At 44.1% G+C, this 24,463-nt stretch overlaps 3 protein-coding genes and 1 non-coding gene across 4 annotated transcripts; 2 read left to right on the top strand and 2 right to left on the bottom strand.

Moving 5' to 3' along the window:
* Positions 1–4,602: 4,602 nt before the first annotated feature.
* Positions 4,603–6,119, top strand: LOC124708896 (nucleoside diphosphate kinase 1). The gene is made up of 4 exons (XM_047240535.1): positions 4,603–4,734; positions 4,824–4,872; positions 4,987–5,218; positions 5,846–6,119. Exons 1-4 carry the CDS (start codon positions 4,681–4,683, stop codon positions 5,961–5,963), a joined length of 453 nt encoding a protein of 150 aa, XP_047096491.1. The 5' UTR covers positions 4,603–4,680; the 3' UTR covers positions 5,964–6,119.
* Positions 6,120–11,753: 5,634 nt separating this feature from the next.
* LOC124706273 (peptide methionine sulfoxide reductase A4, chloroplastic-like) lies at positions 11,754–14,908 on the bottom strand. The gene is made up of 2 exons (XM_047237927.1): positions 14,205–14,908; positions 11,754–12,234 (listed from the first exon to the last, which is right to left on the bottom strand). The coding sequence occupies exons 1-2, from the start codon at positions 14,739–14,741 to the stop codon at positions 11,983–11,985; spliced, it is 789 nt and encodes a 262-aa protein (XP_047093883.1). The 5' UTR covers positions 14,742–14,908; the 3' UTR covers positions 11,754–11,982.
* On the top strand, positions 13,904–13,985 carry TRNAS-GCU. The gene has a single exon. It is a non-coding gene; the product is annotated as a tRNA-Ser (tRNA).
* A 791-nt stretch (positions 14,909–15,699) lies between the features above and the next one.
* Positions 15,700–21,425, bottom strand: LOC124647770. Its single transcript, XM_047187650.1, has 15 exons — positions 21,020–21,425; positions 20,853–20,926; positions 19,103–20,566; positions 18,873–18,939; positions 18,715–18,777; positions 18,490–18,553; positions 18,302–18,395; positions 18,126–18,209; positions 17,940–18,029; positions 17,768–17,795; positions 16,688–17,161; positions 16,541–16,602; positions 16,356–16,465; positions 16,184–16,271; positions 15,700–16,093 (listed from the first exon to the last, which is right to left on the bottom strand). The coding sequence occupies exons 1-15, from the start codon at positions 21,423–21,425 to the stop codon at positions 15,782–15,784; spliced, it is 3,480 nt and encodes a 1,159-aa protein (XP_047043606.1). The 3' UTR covers positions 15,700–15,781.
* Between the last annotated feature and the right edge of the window lie 3,038 nt (positions 21,426–24,463).

Below are 24,463 nucleotides of genomic sequence, written 5' to 3'. Positions count from 1 at the left end.
TTACTATATAACAACTACTTGATGAAGATTGAGGATCAAGCAAACTATGTCAATGCATCCATTTCCCTAGTATGAAAAATCTTTGATGAAATATACATTTACATGTAAGAACTGAAGTACAAAATGCATGATTAGCAGTCGCATTTGCAGTGACATTATTACTCTTTGAACATTTCATCAACGGCATCGAATCTGTAACAATGGAAGTAATGAATCGCAGACTTGCATTTGCGTTCATCATCTCGACCGCATCGCCGGATGAACGGCACTGTTCGCTCCGCAAGTCCTGCAATGTAGGAGTAAACAACTAATATATCAGTAAAATAATCTAATCTACATAGGGATCCCCGATAACTTTCCCTTATTCTTGCTGAATGGGATGGCTTCAAGAGGAAGATCCTCTATTCTGGGATGCGCATTCGCCTAACTTGCTCTCTTGACTGACTGTTCCCACCACCAAGTGATTGCGACCGTGCACCCGCTTGTATAGTTGTATTAGCGAACCTGTCACTAACAAGCCCCGTTTGAAAGCGAAACTCAAAACTGGTGACATATTTCAAACAGTTAAAACATTTAGGAAAATAACTTCGCATGAGAGGCATGTTTTATGTGCGCACGTAAAGTTTCATATAAAATCGTCACTTTGTATGCCCTGTGTAAAAAAGACAAACAAATGTTGTCTCGGAAAATGGATTATTTTAGCACAAAAATTTATGTTTTTTTGTACAAGACACAAAATATGTCGGTTTTTGCTGAAACTACTTTGTAAGTATGTAACATGTCAAGAGTTACACGAAGACATTTTTTCTTTTTGTTTGATATCTTTAAAAATGTTTGAAATGCATTTCAAATAAAGGGTGTGTATGCCCCCGGTGGAGAAACACCTTGTCCCGTTAGAAACCTTTTCTCTCTCTTTCCGAAAGAAATGAACCGTTTGTTATACTCCTAGTCTTGATTTTTTTATAAAAAAAATATATTAATATCGCGAAGATATGAATTATACATAGGATCTGCAACAACACAATACCCTAATAGCATCACGGATGCACACAACCAGTAAAAGCTAAAAATAAGAGGAAAAGTTTCGCTACAGTTGTGCAGTCCTAGCAACAACACAACCACCACGAAGACAACATCTAAAATCTAAATTCTCCAAAAGCGACATCTCCAATAAAAAAACATTGCACAAGCGTAATCGTCGCCTAATCTTATATCTTGGGTTTTCACCCTAAAGATAATCCCCATTCTCAAAGCAATTCCTTCAACAAGACCTTTTCCAAGCACTTAACCAAGAAAGGTCATGTCTTTGATTTTCACCCTGAAAGATAAGATTCTGAACTTAACATGTGTTCCCACCCTCACTTACGCACCGCTGCTACGAATCCTAAAACTCCAAGCAAGTTCCTCACCGACGCAAAGGCTCAAATCACCATTACTAGTCCTCCAATCTCAACTTCGTGACATTCTCCGCATTTGACTTCACCATAAAATCAAACATGTCCCATAAAAGCAACAAATAGCAAAGCTTCGCGTTGCTCCCTCCTGAACCAAACGGTCGGAGAAACATGGGCACACGACCGAATGTCACCCGATCTATCAAGTCTACGCATAACACAACCATGTAAGTTCACCGACGGAGCCTTTCGAAACAAGACATTTCGGCCAAGATCAAGGATGACATGCATTAGGCATATCTTTGTCTTGTCGCAAGAGGAGCCCTAGGATCACCGCCTTTATTCACCCCCTCTCCCATGCAACCGGCCATCCCGGCCACCCGACGCACCAAAAAATACCGGCAAATCAAGGTGACCCTGGCCGCCACGCCACCAGACGTCTTGATGGTATTGGTTGGAAAAAAGTTATTCCTATTGCAAGCTGGTAACTCTGGTGGATTCAAAAGCGTCGAACACGAAAGGATGATATGCCACCTATGCACCGATACAAAATGTTGATTTTAACAATAATGGGAAACACAACTAAAGTGACAACTAGTCTCCAGATCCATACCGTCACCAAGTGGTGCCACCTTGAACCACAACACGTAAAATTAAATGTTGATGCCTCCTTCTATGCAGATTCTCATGCTAGAGCGACTATAGGTGTGCTACTTGATTAGACTACTCATAGTGCAAGTAACTCTAGGAATAACTTCTTATCAAACTTAGCAAATTTGCTTATGTGGCAGCGAACTAATGAGAGGAGCGGTGGAGTAACATAACTAGTTATTTTAACATCACACTTCCAAGGTACAATGAGTCTACTATAAAGTTGTCTATAATACTACTTCGATATTATTAACCACTATAAAGATAGTAACACATAGTAGTAACATGTGCATGTTACTATTTTATATACTTTCCGCTATGATTAGTCTTATCTTAGTAACTTTATTGTTGCATTAACTCTCTACTTACGGGAGTGGTGTTTTGGCACCCGGGAGCATATGCTCCCGGTTTTTAAACTTAATTTTAAATGCACTTTTAAAATGTTGAAAAATTTGAGCATAAAATTTAGTGGATACATCTCGAAATTCTACACGTTCACAAAGTGGTTCCACAGAAAACCGACATTTTGAGTGTCATTTGTAAAAAAGACAAATTTTTCTGTAAGAAAAAGTTGTGTACGAGACGTTTTGTTTATCTTTTTCACACAAGTTACAAAAAATGTCGGTTTTTCGCAAGATTTGATGTGCACACGTAACATGTTGATACGTAAGCGTGAAATTTTTTGTTCGATTTTTTTGAATATTTCAAAATGTTTTTCCGGTAGCAGGAGCATATGCTCCCATGTGCCGAATTGAATTTCCGTCTACTTCCCACATATTTTGCCATTGGGGATGAGGAAAGCATCTGCCCTTCGCAATGGTTTGATGTTGGCCCATAGTTTTGGGTGCAACAATATTATCTCTGAGCCAGGCTCTATGAAACAATCCAAGATTGTCCAGGAGAACATTATTGGTGGAATAAATCGATGGAGTTTGATGATTGTGTGGATTTGAGTTCCAATACTGGTAGTGTGAGTTCCAAATTTTGTCTCAGAAAAGCCAAACCAGATAGCTCATGAGCTTGCTAGAGATAATGTTTTTTTTTTTTTTTGACAGGTTGCTAGAGATAATGTTGCTAATAAAGTTTCGTGCAATTGGGACGATGAGAGGCCCTATTTTTCATGTTAGTGAACTTATAAAGATCGTATACCCCTATTCAAAGATCCCACCACTGAGATTTCTAGCCAAGTATTTGCTAATTTTCGGTTGTTGCCTCGATACCGACCTATTCTATCAAGTTTCAGTGAGGCCACCATGCGCGCGTAGGGCCACTATGTAGACACGGACAGGCGCGGCCACCACACGCGAGCAGCGTGGCCAAGCTCACAGGGCGGGGGCGGAGGAGCTCGTCGGGGCGGGCGGGTCGACTGTCGGAGCTTGATTGGGAAGAATAGAGGAAATATGAGAGTGAAAAAAATAGAAAAGCCTTTTTGGTTTAAAGTCAGGTTTTATGGGATCTGATCGGTGGCTGCTCGGCGATTATGAATTTTGCTTTTTTCAGCCATGTATTCATGTGTTCACAAGCCGCGATTTAGGGAATGCGCTAGAGATGCTTAAGGCGTTGTTCGGTGGAATTGATTTAACCGCTCAAGAATTGGGCCGATTTCCTGAACTTATTAAGCTTCCACCGGAGGTCGTCCGCTAGAATTTTCTATACACCGACCAGGTTGGCGCGTACCGCGCGCCGCACACCCCTGCGTGTGGTACGGGCCGGCCCAGTTCGGGTGTTGGTCCAATTGGTTGTTTCTTTTTTTTTGTCATTTTTCTGTTCTGTTTTTTTCATTTCTGTTTCGTTTTCTTTTATATTTTTTTCTTGTAGGATTTAAAATATTAAAATTCAAACAAATGATAAAAATTATAATATTAAATTTTTGTAACTAAAAAAATTGAAAATTGTTCAAATCTGAAAATTGTTCATATCTAAAAACTATTCAAATTTAAAAATTGTTCATATCTAAAAATTGTTCAAATTTGAAAAAAATTCATATCTAAAAACTGTTAAAATTTGAAAATTGTTCATATCTAAAAAGGTTAAATTTTCAAATTTGGTTTGTTCAATAAAAATATACAACTTTAAAAACTATTCAATTTATGATTTTTTGAATTATTCAGATTTTGAAAATCCGTTCAAATTTTAAAACTGTTCAGATCTAAAAATTGTTCAAGTTTTAAAACTGTTCATATTTCAAAAAATCTCGAATTTTTATTTTTGTAAAAAATGTTAGATTATGAAAAAGAAAATATTAGTACAGAAAAGAAACAGAAAAAAGAAGAAGAAAAAAGAAAAAAACCGTACCTGAGACTAATGGGCCGAGGCCCAGCTTACCCGACCTGGTCGCTGGGGTGTGCGGCGCCCCGCACGAGCCGACCAGGTCGGCGTATAGCAGTTCCCCCGTCCGCTGAGCATGCCCTATATTCTAGCCCACTCAGAGCTTACAGGCTTATTACAGCCCACTGGAAGCCCAGGAGGCCCCAAAACCGTCACAGCCCACAGCACGACACAAGCGAGAGACACATGCCCGGCGGCCTCGGCATCCTATATATTCTCACGAGTCCTTCTCTAGGGTTTCCTCCCCACCGCGCCGACCTCCCAACTAATCTCAAGCTTTCAGCAGCAGCAGCACCTCTCAGCAGCAATGGCGGAGCAGACCTTCATCATGATCAAGCCCGACGGCGTCCAGAGGGGCCTTGTAAGCACCACCTCCTCTTCTCTCCCGTAAGCTCGCTTGCCCATTTGCTAGCTTGTGCTTACATCGATCTGTTCGCCTGTTCTGCTCAGATCGGCGAGATCATCAGCCGCTTCGAGAAGAAGGGCTTCTACCTCAAGGGTAAGTAGCACATATCTCCCAACTCTGTTTGAATTAGGTTTTGAAGTAGCTATCTGTGCACAAACCCTGGCTCGGGTAATGATTTGCTTGCTGATCTGTGAACTTGGTGTGCAGGCCTCAAGCTCCAGAACGTCGAGAAGTCGTTCGCTGAGCAGCACTACGCCGATCTGTCCTCCAAGCCCTTCTTCGGCGGGCTTGTGGAGTACATCGTCTCCGGCCCCGTCGTCGCCATGGTCTGGGAGGGCAAGAGCGTCGTCGCCACCGGACGCAAGATCATTGGCGCCACCAACCCCCTGGCCTCTGAGCCTGGCACCATCCGTGGTGACTTCGCCGTTGACATCGGCAGGTAAGATTTCACTCCGGTCTGTTAGTGGTATCTAGTGGAATCCTGAATTATCTTCGTTATATGTTACTTGGGCTATACAATCTTTTTGTGAAATCTGACACTAGCATGTAAGTGCATCTTTCTTAGTTGTTTCAGTAGCATGCTTGTAGCAAAACCTTGAGAAAAATTCCAATTATCTTAACAAGAAAGATGGAGATTATGAGGCACATGCTATTTGTTTTGTGTAAAAAACTAAATATTAAGTGATGGTCATAATGACCTGTAACATTAGCCTGTTGAAAAGTTTGGTGGGCATGTGTTAGTTTTTATATCACTTAGCATTGGCACATAACAAGCATCTGAAAGGGCATATGCTTTGCTTTGTGCACTTTACATGAATCGTCCAGTTCATTATCATAATTGTAATCATGCAGCACTTTGCATTATTTCCTCCATTATTCAGACTCAGGGTCCATTGTTCGACAGCACTTATATATGGTATACAGTCGATGGATATTTGCACCTGTAGTCACTTGATTATGTTTTGGAGTAGCGAAACGCTTGTCCTTAAACTCAGCATGTCTCACTTGAGTTCATATAACTGTGCTACATGGATACATTCTGAAACGTGTTATCTGCACCATACAGGAACGTCATCCATGGAAGCGACTCAGTTGAGAATGCCAGGAAGGAGATTGCCCTCTGGTTCCCTGAGGGTCTCGCTGGGTGGACCAGCAGCCAGCACAACTGGATCTACGAGGCCTAGATCTCAAACGATGCTTTGAGAGTTGGTTTGTCTACCGGAATGGTCTTCGCATTTTACAGTTTTGAGTATTGAGATCTGTATCTCAGGAACCTTTGTGTGAACCGAAGTTATCTCCTGCGCTCTCTATATTTGATATGGTATTGCTTTGATATGAAATGTGTGTCATGCTTTTGTTGTACTTTGCCATTAATTTTGCTGGGAAGGTCGAGTTGCCAAATGTTAAACGGTTTATCTTTTCGATGGTAGTAGCTAAAGCCTGCTAAATACGGTTTGGAATATTGAGATTGGTGCTTCAAAAAATGAGTTTGTTAACCATTTCATTGGTTCAAAATAATTTTGAATAAAAATGGTGTTAATTCTGGCAGCCATTTCAGGCTTACTGCATTGATTAGCCCTGTTGTCAGCCTGGGATGTTCAGTCTTCGGAAAGCTTGGGGTAATGTACTTACAGCATTTCTAACCGAAGCAAAAGACAGTAAATATATGCTGCTAACTGCTGAAATCTAAACCCAGGTGAAGAAGGAGGGCTGTGATAGGCTAAGCGAGCCAACGTAAAAAAAACCCAGCCACTCTATGGAGATGAAACTTAAGATTTTCGTTGGGGCGTAACCCTTTTACCGACGTGCCATATCAGAACCCGGGTGTGGTGTCAAATGGGCAAGGACCGGGTCGTCACCCCTAGGTGGTGCGCCGTATCTTGATCCGGATACGGTGGCAAGTGAACAAGGATCGGGTCGTCGCATCCTTAGTGGCGCGTTACATCGGGTAAGAAAGCTAGCCGAGCCTGACAGGTAAGCTTCGGGAGCTGGTTGATACAACGGTGAGGTGAGGCGTTGATATCCTTTGCGTCCATGAGACCAAGTAGAGGGGACAGAAGACGAAGGAAGTAGAGGATACTGGCTTCAAGCTGTGGTATACAGGAACGACTCCAAACAGAAATGGAGTAGGCATCTTGATCAACAAGAGTCTCAAATCTGGAGTGGTAGATGTCAAGAGATGTGGGGATCGGATTATGCTGGTCAAGCTGGTAGTTGGGGACTTAGTTCTCAATATTATTAGCGCTTATGCCCCGTAAATAGGCCACAATGAGAACAACAACAGGGAGTTTTGGGAAGGCCTAGAGGACTTGGTCAGTGACGAAAAGCTCTTCATAGGAGGAGACCTTAATGGCCACGTGTAATCTAACATAGGTTTTAAAGGGGTGGCTATGGCATCAGGAATTAAGAAGGGGAAGATGTCTTAAGCTTTGCTTTAGCATACGACATGATCGTAGCTAACACCCTCTTTAAAAAGAGAGAATCACATTTAGTGACTTTTAGTAGTGGCCACACAGCAGCCAGATTGACTTCATCCTCTAAAGGAGAGAAGACAAGAGTGCGTGCCTAGATTGTAAGGTGATACCCAGAGAGAGTGTTGTCCATCAGCATAAGATTGTGGTGACTGACTTCCGCTTTCGACTTCGTGTCCAGCGGGATAAGCGGACGAAAGTCGCTAGAACGAAGTGGTGGAAGCTCAAGGGGGAGGTAGCTCAGACGTTCAAGGAGAGGGTCACTAAGGAGGGCCCTTGGGAGGAAGGAGGTGATGCGGACAATATGTGGATGAAGATGGGGACCTGTATTCGTAAGGTGGTCTCAGAGGAGTTTGGAGTGTCCAGGGGAAGTAGAAGCGAAGTTAGGGATACCTCGTGGTGGAACACTGATGTCCAGAAGGCTATTAAGGAGAAGAAAGATTGTTTCAGACGCCTGTACCTGGATAGGTGTGTAGACAACATGGAGAAGTACAAGATGGCAAAGAAGGCCGCAAAGCGAGCTGTGAGTGAAGCAAGGGGTCAGGCGTATGAGGACCTCTACTAGCGGTTAGGCACGAAGGAAGGCGAAGAGGACATCTATAGGATGGCCAAGATCCATGAGAGGAAGACGACGGATGTTGACCAAGTCAAATGCATCAAGGACGGAGCAGACCAACTCCTGGTGAAGGACAAGGAGATTAAGCATAGATGGCGGGAGTACTTCGACGGGTTGTTCAATGGCGAGACTGAGAGCTCTACCATTGAACTTGACAACTCCTTTGATGATACCAGTAGGCGTTTTGTGCGACGAATCCAGGAATCTGAGGTCAAGGAGGCGTTGAGAAGGATGAAGGGAGGCAAGGCAATGGGCCCTGATGGTATCCCCATTGAGGTGTGGAGAGGCCTCGGAGACATAGCGATAGTATGGTTAACTAAGCTCTTCAACTCCATTTTTCGCGCAAACAAGATGCCAGAAGAATGGAGACGCAGTATATTAGTACCAATCTTCAAGAACAAAGGGGATGTACAGAGTTGTACTAACTAGCGTGGAATTAAGCTTATGAGCCATACAATGAAGATATGGAAGAGTCATTGAGCATCGTTTAAGACGAATGACAAGCGTGACCGGAAATCGGTTTGGTTTCATGCCTGGGAGGTCGACCATGGAAGCCATCTTCTTGGTACGACAACTCATGGAGAGATACAAGGAGCAAAAGAAGGACTTGCATATGGTGCTCATTGACTTGGAGAAGGCCTACGATTAGATACCGCGGCACGTCATGTGGTGGGACTCGGAGAATCATAAAGTCCAAGCAAAGTACATTACCCTCATCAAGGACATGTACGGTAATATTGTGACAAGTGTTCGAACAAGATATGGTGATACCGATGACTTCCCGATTAAAATAGGACTACACCAGGGGTCGGCTTTGAGCCCTTATCTATTTGATTTGGTGATGGATGAGGTCACAAGGGATATGCAAGGAGATATCCCATGGTGTATGCTCTTCGCGGATGATGTGGTCCTAATCGATGATAGTCGAACGGGGGTCAATAGGAAGTTAGAACTATGGAGACAAACCTTGAAATCGAAAGGTTTTAGACTTAGTAGAACTAAAACTGAGTATATGATGTGCGGTTTTAGTACTACTAGGCAGGAGGAGGAGGAGGTTAGCCTGGATGGGCAGGTGGTGCCTCAGAAGGACACCTTTCGATACTTGGGGTCAATCCTGCACAAGGATGGGAATATTGATGAAGATGTGAACCACCGGATCAAAGCCGGATGGATGAAGTGGCGCCAAGCTTCTGGCATTCTTTGCGATAAGAGAGTGCCACAAAAGATAAAAGGCAAGTTCTATAGGACGGCGGTTCGACCCGCAATGTTGTATGGCACTTAGTGTTGGCCGACTAAAAGACGACATGTTCAACAGTTAGGTGTGGTGGAGTGAGGATGTTGAGATGGATGTGTGGCCACACCAGGAAGGACCGAGTCCGGAATGATGATATACGAGATATAGTTGGGGTAGCACCGATTGCAGAGAAGCTTGTCCAACATCGTCTAAGATGGTTTGGGCATATTCAGCGCAGACCTCCAGAAGCTCCAGTGCATAGTGGACGGCTAAAACGTGATGATAATGTCAAGAGAGGACGAGATAGACCACACTTGACATGGGAGGAGTCCGTAAAGAGAGATCTGAAAGACTGGTGTATCACCAAAGAACTAGCCATGGAAAGAGCCGCGTGGAAGCTTGCTATCCATGTGTCAGAACCATGAGTTGGCTACGAGATCTTATAGGTTCCACCTCTAGCCTACCAAAACTTGTTTGAGAATAAAGGCTTTGTTGTTGTTGCTGAAATCTAAACGCGTGATGAAAAAAACAGTAATCACACACTACTATGCTTTCAAATTCACCAATAAATGCACTATTTATTATTACAACAGAAGAATACAACAAGTACATCAAATTGTTCACAACTAATATAACAAGTTTATGGATCAACAATACAACATAGTTTTTCAAATAATACAACAAATATTCACAAGTTCAGAAGTAGGCACTATTGTTGTCCATGTCAATTTCACCATTCTTCCATGAGATTTTTTTTAGAGCTCATCATGTGTTTCGTTGGAACGAATGGAATGATACGGGGCAATAAACCAGGCAATCCTATGTGCGGACCTCCTCACTTGCACGGGAACGCCCATCAACTCGTAGTGGGTATGATCCACATTTTTCCCACGATCATTCCCTGTAATCATGTTACGCATGATGACACAAGCAGTCATGATATACCAAAGGCACTCTTGGTCCCAAAATCTAACCGGACCCCTCACAATGGCAAATTGGGTATGATGACACAAACAGTCATGAACACCGATCCACCTATTTTTGGCTTCTTGATGGCACGGTATGCCAATAGTATGGATATGTTCTCTTCTTCCCATATACTCATCGTCCGATAGCAGCCGGTGGAGACGCATACCTTGCGAGCAAATCGGCTTGAGGATGACGTGGTCGCCGCTGGAGCGCGCCGCTAACAAGAGGAGGGAGGCGCAAGGTGAATTTTCCTGCCGTTGGAGCTTCGCGCGCGTGCAAAAATATGTCACGCTGCAGCCGACGCATCACATATGGCGCCCCAGATAGGGCAAAACGCAGCGCGCACAAAAAATTACAGCGCCATCGCGGATAGCGTGTTTGCTGAAGGAGCTAATTTGTCTCAGCGCGCTGCATACTGGCGGTTATTATAACGCGGGCGCGCTAGCGCGCCTGTTGGAAATGGTCTTAGAGGAGAAAAAATTAGTCTCATCCTCTAAAAATTCTTCTCTGCAGCCTCTAAATATTCCCCTCAGCGGCCGCTGAATAAAAAGTTTACTCCTTCGACTTTGCCTCCCCTCCTTCCCTGCATCATCGCCGCCGGTTGACCAGACCTTGCCGCCGCCGATTCCTTGTAGGCTCCCTTGACCCTCCTACCTTCTCTGGCTGCTCGTTGACCAGAATCGGCTGCCGATTCCTCATAGGCTCCCCTGACCCTCCTACCTTCTTCGTGTAGCCGTCGACAACCTATATCGTCGGAATCAGGCGGTGCAACCTCTAGCAAATCTGTCGCCGACGGATTAAAGTGACTGCAGACGGGATTCGTCGAGGTACAGCCAGATTCGCGCGGCCACGCACCTCCGGCATGCCTTCTTCCCTCATGCGCCGCTGCAACTCGCCAGATTTAGGGTTGAAGGACCTCTGAGAGCTCGTGCAAGCGCCGGTGGAGATGTTCGGTGGTTACAAGTGTTTGATTGTGCTATCAACTTGTATGACTATCAATTTGTCGGGTTTAGATGATGTTATATGTTGTCATGTATTCATGTGCTCAAATGTGCAAATTATGTAAAAAGAAATTTAGTCCAAGTTTTTGAGTTTCCGTTTTATGGCCCAAAATTTAGAGGACTAAATATAGGAAGTTAAGTTATATGGAGTCTTTTCTCCTCTAGTAATTTTTTGTGCTTCAGCTAGCTCGAGCCACGATGAAAAGAACTTCGCTTTTGGTTTTGTCAGTCCATTCCAGTCAAAATCACTTAGTTAAAAGCTATGGGTTTTAGTTTTGTCGGTCCATTCCAGTCAAAATTACTCAGTTAAAAGAATGGGTTTTGTCAGTCCATTCCAGTCAGATCAGAACCAAATAATCTTGACAAAACTTGCCCTGAAGCTTTGTCTGTATAGTTCAGCACTTCCACAAGGTTCGTGAGACCTACAGTTTGCCGGTAGCTAAGCTGAAAGCGCCCCTGACCAGGCTCGTGACAGCTTCGAAGTTCTGAAGAATGGAGGTGAGGTTCTGAATATCTTCTTTCAAAGGTGTCAGAAAGATTTTTTTTCTTTCAAAAAAGGTCATAAAGACAGCAGTGTCATCGACAGGACGACAGAGCAGGTTCTAAGAGTAGAGAGCGTCTCCGAAGGCAGAACAGGTTCTAAGAGTAGAGAGCATCTCCGAAGGCGGTGAAGCGATCTTACGTTTGTTTAACACAATCAAATGGAATATATACCGCTCCAAACCACAATTTATCACTAAGCACGATGGTAACCCAACACTAAGTACAGTGGTAATAGCTTCTCTCTTACAATCCTTGGATTAAGCTAAGAAAACTGTACTGAAATTCAGATGTGACCCAACCTTATTCAGGCAGTGCTCTCAACTATAATGTGCTGCCTGTGCCTGTTTGTTTGCTGGTAGCCATGCTCGTTCATCCGTAGCAGCGGATGGGGTCGTTGCAGCCCTTCTGCGCGGATTGCCTGAAGCCGAAGCGACCGCCCTTCTCCAGGTACTGCTGGTGGTACTCCTCCGCCCTGTAAAACCTCTTCGCAGGGAGGATCTCAGTGACTATCTTCCGGTTCAGGACCTTCTGCTGCCTCTCCATGGACTCCAGCGCTGCCTTCTCCTGTTCCGGGGTGTAGTAGTAGATTCCTGACCTGTACTGGGTCCCAACATCACCCCCCTGCGTGCAAAAAATTCAGAAATGTAGGTGATCACTGATCAGAAACACAAGTAATGAACATACAGGACAAGGAACTAAAGCGTTGTCATTTGTCGGAAACAAGTTTACAGATAACTTATGTCAATATCCAGAAGCAAGTTCCATTGCTCGGAATCGAATGAGATTCTAGTAAGTTCGCACAACAGACTGAAGCTGCTATAGTGCAGTTCAAAAAGTTATTAGCTAGTTCGGAATATTAGTTAACACAGGGCGGGCACCAACAGGTATAATTAATAGTCCAGAACAGTCATGGAAAAAAGCCTTCATATCGAACAGCAAACAGTCAGTCCCTAGCCCTACAAAAACTCGGCCACCGTCGGATAGAGTGGTGGGAGGAGAGGTGGGGAAGGAGAACAGCGAGGTCAACAGCAACCGCTAGAGGAGGGAACTGGCGTCCGGAGAGCTAATGAGCTCTCCATCAGGCTTAGAGGAAGGCTTGGTCAGAGCTTGCGGGAAGCAGCATCAAATCGGTGAGTCGCTAAAGCAGGAGTAGGAGGCGACCGTGGGGCAAATGAGGGGGCCTCAAGGAGTCAATGTGGGATCATAACTTTTAAATATCACTGCTGCGTAAGTGGATACTGCAGCTCAGCCTAACAGCCAAGATTAGCACCACTCCCATAGCACTGATAACGCTGCACAGCTCTACTCTCCTGGCATGCTTGGCTCGCTGCCAGGACTCATAGATCTTAGCCTTAGGTACTAAGGTGCGTTTGGATGATGCCCCACACCAGCCCTACCAAATTGGCTAGGCAATTATTTGGCGGAGGATTCCACCGCCCATGGTTCGCCAAAAATTTGGCTACAATCTGTGAAGGCGACACCAAGTATACATATGCAGCCCAAAAATTGGCTACAAACCAAACAAGTGTGAGAGCAATTGGCATGACCAATATTTTGGTTGATTACAGCAACAATAACGTCACCAATATGAGCATATCAGTGATTACCAGCTCCTAAGATTCGAATACATATCAATTCGATAGGGTTAGCTAGGGCCATAAACCAAACAGACCCTACAACAATCGGCTGCCGTTGAACTAAGTGGTGGGAGGAGCAGGGGAAAGGAGGAGGAAGGAGAGCAGCGATGTCGAAGGCCACCAAAGGAGAAGGAACTGGCGCCAGACGTGCAAAGTTCCCCAGCAGGCTTAGAAGAAGGTTTGATCAGGGTGTGCCGGCAGTAGCGTCAAATTGGGGCGGCAAGGAATCAGCGTGGGATCAAAGTTTTCAACAGCGCTGCTGCATAAGTCGATACTGCAGTTCTCTCATAAGACGCGTTCACTTAACATAAAACTGCACAAATGTCAATAGCAACTGTTGTACTGCTAACCGCTGAAGGTCAGGGTCTAGCAAGTTACTTCCTTTGAAAACTAGTTAGGAACACGGCCTGTGTGATCTCAAAAAAAAAAGGAACACGGCCTGTGCTATGCCTCCTCGCTCAAACTGTAGTTTCGTAGATCCAATGGTGCATCACAGACATGTACTGCACACAGAGTCGCCTGTTGTACGCATCATATGTCCAAATCCTACTAATCTCCAGGCATGACCGGTGGGCATAAATAAGGATGTTTAGTGTACTGTTCCACCACTTCAGTTATTCCTGTATGACAAAGGAGCCAGGTAGACAACAAGCGTCGCTTTGGCCGAGTGGTTAAGGCGTGTGCCTGCTAAGTACATGGGGTTTCCCCGCGAGAGTTCGAATCTCTCAGGCGACGAATTTTTCGTTCTTTTTTTCCTTGTTAATTTTGCGTACACTAACTCTGTTCTAGTGCATCGATTCAGTAATTTCACCCCCAAATAAAAAACTCTCAACAATTTTCCAACAAACTCCTAATCTCCAGTATTTTTTCCCCAATTGCTGACCCTCCAAAAAGTAATCGGAAGTAAAATTGAGGTACTACGCAGGTTGTGTGGATGAGGGAGGTACGACGGACCTGGCGATTGGGCGTGGTTGGGTCGTGTTTGGCCCAGAAGGCGTCGAGGATATCGTCAAACTTGCAGGCGGCGGGGTCGTACTGGACGCGGACGACCTCGTTGTGGCCGGTGGCGCCGGTGCAGACGTCCTCGTAGGTGGGGTCGTGGAGGGCGCCCTGGCTGTACCCGACCTCGGTGCGGGTGACCCCGGGCACGCGCTGGAAGACCAGCTCCACGCCCCAGAAGCAGCCGGCGCCGAACTGCGCGAACTCGTTCCCGGGCGCCGGCTTGTCCTCGTCGGGCCCCTGCGCCAGCGCCGCCGACGCCTCCGAGGCCCGCGGGCTACCCCCGCCGCCCAGGCCCAGCTTCCCGAGCCAGCTCATCGCCGCGAACCCGCTGTTCGGGGTGGTGGTTCGGGTGGGGGCGAGGAAGCGGGTGAGGCGGGAGGAGGTGGAGGTGGTGGTGGGGCGGAGGGCGCCGCCGCCGCCGAGGCGGGAGGCGAGGAGGAGAGGGGAGGTGGAGGAGAGGGAGGCGGGTGAGGGGAGCAGGGGAGGCATCGATGCGGGGCGGGGCTTTCCGTTGCCTTTTGTGGCGGCGTCACCGAGAAGCTCCCGGTTGCTTTGCTTTGGTTGGTTGGTGTTCGTTTTTTTTCTTTCTCCAAGTCCTCCTTTGCCTTGTTGGTTCGGCTCTTCTCTTCTCCAGCTAGAGGAGAAAGTCGGTTCAGAGCCTTCTAGGATCCTCTAAATCCTCCTGGAGGAATTTGTGTTTTATACTATCCAACATGCAATTTATATTATAACATAAATTTTTGACTGAAATCTGTTGTTCCTGCAGGAAGAACATAAAGTTTCTGAAACTCCTTTGCTTTATTATAGTGTAAAACAACTCAGGTAAGACTCTAGGAGAAGAACTGCACATAAAAATTGATCCAAAATTCACACTGACAACCATGTCAATTTTGGACTCTTGTTGGCATGGCATATACTACTAGTATCCACCGTTAAGACGAAGTTGTCCCGTGTAGGTTTGGCAATTCTCGGATAAGAGGATGAGAAGATTATGTGACGCGGATTGCGAAGGCGTTGCTGAACACGTAGACAGGAAACTGACCGCTCATTGTTTTTAGGTACACGACCGTGCAACTGGACATACATAAACCGAGTAGGCGATGTTGGCCAGTGAGCTGTATCTCTCCATCATCTAACAGGAGAAGTTCTATTGGTCAGATAATAGACCACGTACACACCACGTATCGCCACACGAAATGTACGCCACAATAAGAGGCTACCAGTTGAGAAGTTCTTTTTTACTTTTCAGATTCTGTTACCAAGAACATCTTCTAATAATTTAACTGCTATCAGTTCTTTTTAAACGAGAAAAAAAATTAAATACACTGATACATACAGGTTCTCGTGAACATAGATATGTGACCTTTGCAGAACAGAACATAATAAGCACAGAATGACAGAACTGCATTATAGACTTTTAAGTACAGCATTTACAGGAGGGGGTAAATAGGCATGCTATTGGCACACGCTCAGTTGTCAGCATCTGCTTAGATTAGGTTCAAACAAGTCAATATGTTGGGAGGGGAGCACTACGACTTGCTCGCCTTAGCTATGGTATCTCGAGGCGAGCAAGGAGGAAGTTGAGAAGCTTCTCCTGCTAACCCTCTAATCTTAAGGGACTTACTCTTCTGCTTGCTAAGGCTTTCATGGCATGGAGTGAAGAACCCGTGCGACAGAGCATCCTCTGAAGTGATCCTGCACCTCGGGTTAACTGCCAAGCACTTGTCCACGAGATCGAACAGCGAGTTAGGTAACTGCTCGAGGAACTCCGGCCTGCGGGCGTTGGCAAAGCACCATGTCTTGAGATCCACCGACCGTAGAAATTTGGCCTCAAATAACTCCTGGAAAACAAAGGGGTGACGATTTAAGGATGCACGACTCAGGTATGTGTTCAAAGGGTGATGTCATGTGTCAGCAGTGAGCCTGCGTACCGACGGGTATGAAGATTCACAGTTGTGCAGTTTCGCTACTTCCCATAATTCTTCGCTGCCTCTGAGCTTCACTATATCCTTCATGTTCCTGTTTGTTCAACATATGCACAAGTTTAGAGTGTTCTCTAATCAGGGAAGCAAAAAAAATTTGTAAATGCAGTAGTTGACTCACTGTTCCGGGTCTCCACCAAAAGGTGTTTTGCCAGTTATTAAATACAGGAGTGTCACTCCAGCAGACCAGACATCGACTTTACAACCCTGATGAGAAGATCTCAGAAGAACCTGAAGGAAAGACATCAAACCTCTGGCACATTGAAACAGAACGAAATACTTCCACAAAAAGAAACAGCATCAAACCTCTGGAGCTCGGAATCCTTTAGTTCCGACGCATGGACCTTCTCTTCGCTGTTTTCCATGCCCTGCAAGCACCAATTAGTTAGAGAACACTTTGAGGTCGCCAGATTCAATACATAAGGTCTGATGCAGTTTACTGGAAAAACATACCTTTGCTGTTAAACATGCCAGAACCGGCAACAGCACTACCACCAGAACGCAGGGGCATTGGTGTGAGTACAAATAGCTTCTGATCCACACTACCAACAGGAGCAGCCACCCTCTTCCTTTGGGAAACTGGAGCTGCTGGTGTATTTTGGTTGGGACCTTGCATCTCATCCAACAAGTTCATTATCTCTTTCCGCCCTTTGTAAAGTGGCTGCTTTAACCTGTCCAATGATGCTTTCGTGCTTGTAGCATCTTTGGCAGAGGTTACACCAGATCCGTCAGCAGCTTGGCTACCATACATACTCTTTTTGTCAACCCTAGGGTTGCTGCACACAGGGATTTTATTTGATCTTTTCCTCTTGGACCCAACAGGTTGTTTCGAGCCAGCTGCTGCTTCGTTGTCATGAATCACTAGAGCGGACTTCAATGAAGATTGAGATGTGATATCCTTCCCACGTGAAATTGCCTCCGACTTACCTGATGAACCAAATTGAAATCTCAATTTGCAGTGATGCATGACATAGAAGAACAGAAATAAAGCAATTTGAAGTGTTCCAAATTCATTAAACAAGCATTCATGTAATCCTACTAAAGGAACAGAAACCTCTAAAGAATCATGGACTGGAGACTACATACTACAGGGCTTTACCCACGGTTCAATCATTTATTGGCACTGGTTCAGTCATTTCTGTCAAGGATTAGCAAAGGTGGCATGGAGCAGAACTTTTCATCACAACTTTCACTCAGATACTACTAAGGAACAGTTTTCCGCAAATAAATCTTGCACATATAATTTGGGTATTCAAGCTAATGAAAATGAAGGATCAATGCCAGGAGAATGCTTTTTGAACAAAAAATATGGCGACGCAATATACAGTATTTAAAATTTTGGACTAGCTACTAGATATATTATGTTTCGCCCAATTCTTTTTTACACAATCAAGATTAAAATGGTCCAGGGTGCACAAATTGCAAGGTATAGTAGCAGGAAGGAAAATATTGGAAAATATAATTATTGTTTTGAAGCATAAACCAGGGAAGCACCAAATCATCAACAAATTCAAAATTAGAAGATGAACTTACTGTTCCTCAATGACTTATGTTGAAGATCCTGCATAGCAATCCAGGGGGGGGGGACCACAATGGCAAAAAAAGACAGTTAGCATCTAATACTACAGGAAAACATCATCAAAGCAAGCATCAAGTTGGGAGATAGCACTTTCGCAAAAAAAGGGAGAACACTTCACGCACTAACATTTGCCAAGTTGAAGTCAATAAGAAATCCCTTTGCCTGATCACGAGAGAAGAGGAAGTTTCCAGGCTTCACATCTCTATGCACTATTCGCTGGGAGCAGAAATATCAGATACTCAGGATTAGATGGGTTAATCCTGGTGATAAGAACTCAATAGTTAATTAAGTTAACATGGAGTCAAACTGAACCTGTTTATGCAAGCTTGAAAGAGCTTTGAACAGACAATACCCGTACCACCGCAACTCAAACAAATCTATTTCTTTTTTCAGATTCTGCAGAGATAAGAGAAATTCTTAACAAAAAATAAACACATATCTATAGTTGATAGCAAAAGTAACATTGATAGCAAGCAGAAATGGTTAACCTCCGGTCTGTCATGCTTTACGTGTTGTAGAACAAAGCAATCCAGTTCACCACTCCTAAAACAGCCTTCAAAATTAATCACAAAGTTCTTTCCTCTGCAGAAGGAAAACAATGTTAATGTCTTATATTTACTGTGGGAAAAAGGTCATATTGTTTAAGGATTTATGGGGACTGGCAGTTTTTTAGTACCCGAATTTTTCCAACATCTTTCGTTCATTGTCAACATGATGTGCATGAGCTTTTCCTCGAGGGCCTGGCATTAGAAAAAATACAAGTTATATCTTTTCTCATAAGAAACATTACAGAAAAAGTATAGAATAATGAACAGATTATCGGAAAAACATAATACATTGATGGAACTTCATATACAAATATGTCTGAAAAATAACTAAACAAGTGGAATGATGTCCATACATTTTATGGCAACTACTCTTCCATCTTCTTTCCTTCGAGCCCTATAAACAATACCATAACCTCCTGAGCAAATAATCAAATATGGCACATTAGTTACCAACTAACCATTCAGCAAAACTAAGAGCATAGTTCAAAGAGAAATGTATAGGGATTCTTACCTGACCCTTCTTCCTCTTCTACAACAAAATGTTTGAAACTAGGCAGTGGGTTTGGCTCTGAATGGCCCTGCAACACAGTAGATCAACAGAACTTTTATTATTTTATTCTTTAAAACAAGGCTACTGATATTGATAGCTATCAGACAACGCCAGCGCATTTAACTATACCTAAATAGAAAGGGGCTGAAAATTAATAACAACAATATCACCATAATTTAGAGAAAATTCACCTTTTGAGAAGTTTCTGCAACTTGATCCTTATCTTCTTTGGGCAGTGCATCATTTTTCTTCTGCTTCTCCTTTTGCTTTACATTCTTTTTATCTTGCTCCTTAGGAGAATTCATACTCACTTCATTATTTGGCTGCTCTTTGCCATTCTGATATGTGCTTTCTATATTTTCAGCAATAATGTTCAAGTTCATATTGTTAATATCATCGTAGCTCCTCACTTCTAATGGCAATGCTGCCGGCTCAACTTTTTTGTCCACCTTTTGAGCAGTTTCGGCAACTTGATCCTTATCTTCTTTGGGTAGTGCATCATTTTTCTTGAGCTTCTTCTTTTGCTTCACAATCTTTTTACCTTGCTCCTTAGGAAAAAATTTACTCGCTTCATTATGTGGCTGCTCTTTGCCATTCTGATATGTGCTTTCTAGATTTTCAGCAATAATGTTCAAGTTCCTGTTATTAATACCATCATGGCTCCTTGCTTCTAATGGCCATGCTGCTGGCTCAACTGTTTTGGCCACCTTTTGAGCAGTTTCTGCAACTTGATCTTTATCTTCTTTGGGTACTGCATCCTTTTGCTTCGCAATCTTTTTATCTTGCTCCTTCGGAAAATTCGTACTCACTTCATTATGTGGCTGCTCTTTGCCATTCAGATCAGCGATTTCCACATTTTCAGCAATAATGTTCAAGTTCCTATTGTTAACACCATCATAGCTCTTCACTTCTAATGGCAATGCTGCTGGCTCAACTTTTTTGTCCAGAGATGGTTGACATGAACTTTCTGTCATTTCATGAATCAGTTCATGTAATACAGGTTCTGCTTTGGTGTGAGTAGGAGACTGGGACAAAAGTTGTATTTCCTTTTTCTCCTGAATTACTGCAGAAGTGTTAGCATCCTGACCACAAGATGGGATCTCCTCACAGTCTCCAGCATTTGGGCTGCCAGATAGTACAGCTTCTTGTTCAGGCGTAAAATTTGTTCCTACTATATTGTCAACTGCATGTGTATCACGAGAGTGAAATGGACAGCGAGGTCTTTCCAGAAAAATATTTAGATCCGCATCAAACCAAACTTTTTTGTCTCCAACTACAGTCTTATCCAGCGTCAGAGGAAGGAGGGCAGACTCTTTTTCTATATCCTCACTATCCTCTACTCGGCAGGTACAAATTGCAAGTGGTCCTTCAGGTTCACCGATTCTACCAATTTCATTATCAGCTGGTGCATGTATGTTCTCTGATTTTTCAGCACAGGGAAAAGGAATGTCAACAGATGAAGGGGTTGACAAGTCCTTCAGCCCTAGCGCAGATGTCATGTCCCCGAGAAAGTTGCCATCCCTGACTCCAAGACAAGCTGTGCTAATTTTAGCAACGGTGGAAACAAGAGGAACCCCAGTTGAAAATTTCAGGGAGGGTTCAGCAACAGACGTGCCCAGGATAGAAAGCCAATCTTGCGTAACCTCCAGATGAACCTGAGCAAGATTTGACAGAAGCGAACAGGAGTAAGAGAAAAACTCTTTAGTTGGTTGCTACTACGGAAATGGAAACTTAAATACATAGCAAGTCAAGTGTCGCATAATAAGAAACTATAGCAGGTAGATTCGCCTGTCATAAGCAACCCCAAACCCCACACACACACAAGCAATCGAAGTGAAATGGGTTGGCCATTCATCGAGGCACTGCCCCTTAATGTTTTGGCAACTACAGTAATTCTTCCAGAAAAACATAAACACGAACAGTCAGGAGGAAAAATCATACCTCTCCAGTAGAGGCTGAAGAACAGGTTTGCACAATCAGCTGCTGCGACTGCTGCTGGTCGCGATCTACCGAATCTGCACAAAATTGACAATAAACTGAGGTCAGCGACACTGACTGATAGCTCGACAGAACCCATCTCCCAGTACAGAGCTGCAAACATGACCAACCTGCATCGGTCTCCATCAGGAGGCGCCTCTTCACACCGACGTGCGCCGCGTCTGAGGCCTTCCGCTTGCGCTCGTACCTGATCTGCACCACGGGGCACCACCTCCTCCCATCGGATCCGCCCAATCCCGCCATAGGCCGCGCCGGCACATCACATCCGAGGAATCTCAGGAACGCCACGGCGGCCATCTCCGAAACAGTCACCACGCCGTCGGAGGAGCGGAGCGGGGACCTCGGCGCGAGGCACAGCCGCTCGACGAGCTGCGGCGTCACGTAGCTCGCCGCCGACGCCACGGTGGCGGCGAGCTCGGCGGCGGCGGCGGGGCGGCCGATGCGGAGGAGCACGGTGAGGAGGTGCCACGCGAGCTCCGTGTCCCACGAGCCGACGCCGGCGCCGACGGGATCCATCGCAGGGGCGGGGCTAGGGCGCTCGGATCTGCGGCGCTAGGGTCCGATTGAGGATGGCATGGAATTTTCCCCGTAGGGTTTGGGGGGGAACCTCGCTTCGAAATGGCGCTCTCCGGGCTGAATAGGGGCGTGTGGTTTTTCGATTTGGTCCTCTGATTTGCTGATTTGTTTCGGATGGGTCCTGGCCGGAGGCGGGAAAATTTCGTTGGCGAGTGGAGTTTTCGCGAGCGATAGATCTGGGAGCCATTTCCCGCTCGTTTTTTTCCCGCCTGTGACCGCTACGGCCCAGGCAGCACGTGCACAGGGAAGCTCGGGCTTGGGCTTGGGCTTGGGCTCGGCCTCTACCAACAGCCCAACACGTTGGAACAACGGGGCCACACTCTTCTTCATTTTTTTTCAAAAAGATGATGGCATCCGGCGTCTGCAAACACACTACTCCATGATGGTTGGGTTGGTGTGGCGGATGACTCGAGAGGCACATTATATATGCCACAGTTCATACATCTTATTCAGATAAGACATATAATACTGTGTAAGAATCCCCATACATGTACCCCACATGTAAGTGACGAGAGAAGGACATAAATTTGCTACCTAGTAGTATGTCTAAAGGGAGGGAGAAGATTCAGGAGCTTCATGATTTAGACATCATTGAACCTTATGGGTATGGGATGCATCGTGAAATCACGCTGCGCCATTATTCTCCAGATGCCTAGAGTCGCTAAAAGACAGTGTAGGAGCTAAAGAATTTTTGGTGGTCCAATATAAAGAATTTGTAGAGGTCGCTAAAAATTTGCTACCTAGTGGTATGTCTCAAGGGAGGGAGAAGATTCAGGAGCTCCATGATTGAAACATCATCGAACCTTATGAGTATGGGATGCATCATAAAGTCACTCTGCGCCATAATTCTCCAACCGTCTAGAGTCGCCGAAAGATGATGTAGGAGCCGAAGAATTTGTAGAGCTCCAATATAAGTACATTGACGCTTTAATTTGCCGAGTCGTAATGGGACGTTATAGCTTTCCAATTTTTATATCAATACCAAGTTAAACTTTCTATTTTTGTATCATCTCTCCCAAATTGATGTTCCCGTGTCCTCTTGTCATCTCTCCATGCATCGGTTAGTTTTTTTTATCTTGTCAAAAAAATCCATGTATAGTTCTTTGGGATTTAGGCACAAGGACAAAGAAATCAATAGGAACCTTTCTTTTTCTTGTATCAAATGGGATGGAGCATTTGCTCAAACTGTTGAAACATATTAAGGTTCTCCGAGTCACGCTGTACAAATTCTTAAGGTTTTATTGTTCTTACATTTCCCAATTTGTGGTAGTAGAGTTTAAGAAGTGAGGAATTAAACATGTTACTGCCACAACGGTCTTTGGGAAGTTAGTAATTACAATAGTATCCTTGTCATTTCCTGTTCGTTACCGCTATGGCCCACGCAGCAAGTGCCCACAGAAGACCGGGCCCATGCTATACTAAGTGTCCAACATGTTGAAATAATGGACCCACACTTTTTTTTAAAGGATGATGACCTCCGGCGTCTGCAAACAAACTACTTCATGATGGTTGGGTTGGTGCGGAGGTATGAACTCAAGAGGCACATTATATATATCACGGTTTATACATCATATCTAGAAACCATACATTTAAGTGTAAAGAGGAGGACGGGACTTTGCTACCTATAGTATGTATCGAGAGAGGGAGAAGATTCATGAGCTCCATGATTTAGACATCATCGGACCATATGGGTATGGGATGCATCGTGAAGTCACTCTTCGCAATAATTCTCAGAATACCGAGTCACCAAAGGAGGGCGTTCGACATGCATTAGAGAAGTGGGAGATGTGAAAGTTTCCACGTATGCTTCTTTGGGAAGTAGGCACGAGGAAAAAAAATCAATAGAAACCTCTCATTTTTCTTACATGTATCCAATGGAACAGAAAAAATATAGGAATAGAAAAACGCAGGAACGGTATCGTAAGTATGTACCATGTGAAATCCTACATGAATAAAAAACGCAGGAATTAGTTGCACAAGTCGGTTGGTTGCACTATATGAAAAACATAGAAAAATTATGTAGAGATTGAGTACATGTCATATAGTTGTCATAGACACATATGAAATTTTTCAAGAGATCTAATCTCTTGGTAGAAATCCCATGGGATTGTAGTATAGGAAAGCAATCCATAAATATTGTAGAGGGTTCAATCATTTGAATCAAACGGCCTCTATGAGAAAAAAAATTCTATGGGTAAGAGTCCTACAAAATTCCTCTGAAAATTCTCTGAATCAAACAAACTGTAACATCCCAAATTTTAAAACAAAGAGAAAATGAATTTCCTTGTTTCCAAAAATGAGAACCAACAAAAACTTTTATTAAATAAGGCGCTATGCATAGTACTCACACCAAATGCTTGTGTATCTCCATGATTGTTTGTTGGTTACATTGAACATTCTTCCAAAACCCTAAAACCCTAACCATCTCAAAACAAAGTGGATCAAATATGAAAAAACAAAATAAAATAAAAAGACATATGTGGGCATATAGCCCTAATATGTAAATCTTGACCCCTACCATTATTACTTTTCTAAATGGTGGTGAACCATTGTAAAACCCACTAAACCCTAAACCTCACCCCTCTTATCACCATCCATTAAAAACAAAATACAAAAGGAAATGTTATTAAATAAGAAAAGGCCTATGTGCCTATGACTATTTTTAGTAAAACCTTTACCTATGCTTTTATACCTTGTGTAGATGATTTGAAATACCTCAACAAACTTAACCTAGTACTTACCAACTAATCCAAGTGAGAAACAAAAATAAAATAAATATATGCATAGAGGCATATGTGGCACTTAGCCATAATACCAATCCTTGACCTAGGCACCCACACTTTCCCCAAATGGTTGGAACCCTTTACCCAACTCAATCTTGTAGGATAACGTTGCATAGAAAACAAAAAATTTCCTACCGCGAACACGCAATCCAAGCCAAGATGCAATCTAGAAGACGGTAGCAACGAGGGGATTAT

Source organism: Lolium rigidum, chromosome 4, assembly GCF_022539505.1.
Source record: "Lolium rigidum isolate FL_2022 chromosome 4, APGP_CSIRO_Lrig_0.1, whole genome shotgun sequence".
Taxonomy (NCBI): Eukaryota; Viridiplantae; Streptophyta; class Magnoliopsida; order Poales; family Poaceae; genus Lolium; species Lolium rigidum.
Note: the sequence above shows the minus strand (reverse complement) of the source record. Positions and strands in the feature narration are given on the sequence as shown.

Bases quoted from the DNA above. Each gene is read 5' to 3' on its own strand.
- LOC124708896 (XM_047240535.1), top strand. From the start codon at position 4,681: ATGGCGGAGCAGACCTTCATCATGATCAAGCCCGACGGCGTCCAGAGG. The intron at 4,873-4,986 runs GTAAGTAGCACA...CTTGGTGTGCAG, and splicing joins GAAGGGCTTCTACCTCAAGG to GCCTCAAGCTCCAGAACGTC. The intron at 5,219-5,845 runs GTAAGATTTCAC...TGCACCATACAG, and splicing joins TTCGCCGTTGACATCGGCAG to GAACGTCATCCATGGAAGCG.
- LOC124647770 (XM_047187650.1), bottom strand. From the start codon at position 21,425: ATGGATCCCGTCGGCGCCGGCGTCGGCTCGTGGGACACGGAGCTCGCG. The intron at 18,940-19,102 runs GTGAATTTTCTC...ACTGTGTTGCAG, and splicing joins TTGCAGAAACTTCTCAAAAG to GGCCATTCAGAGCCAAACCC. The intron at 18,554-18,714 runs GTATGGACATCA...TTCTAATGCCAG, and splicing joins AAGAGTAGTTGCCATAAAAT to GCCCTCGAGGAAAAGCTCAT.
- LOC124706273 (XM_047237927.1), bottom strand. From the start codon at position 14,741: ATGCCTCCCCTGCTCCCCTCACCCGCCTCCCTCTCCTCCACCTCCCCT. The intron at 12,235-14,204 runs GTCCGTCGTACC...TTTTGCACGCAG, and splicing joins CAACCACGCCCAATCGCCAG to GGGGGTGATGTTGGGACCCA.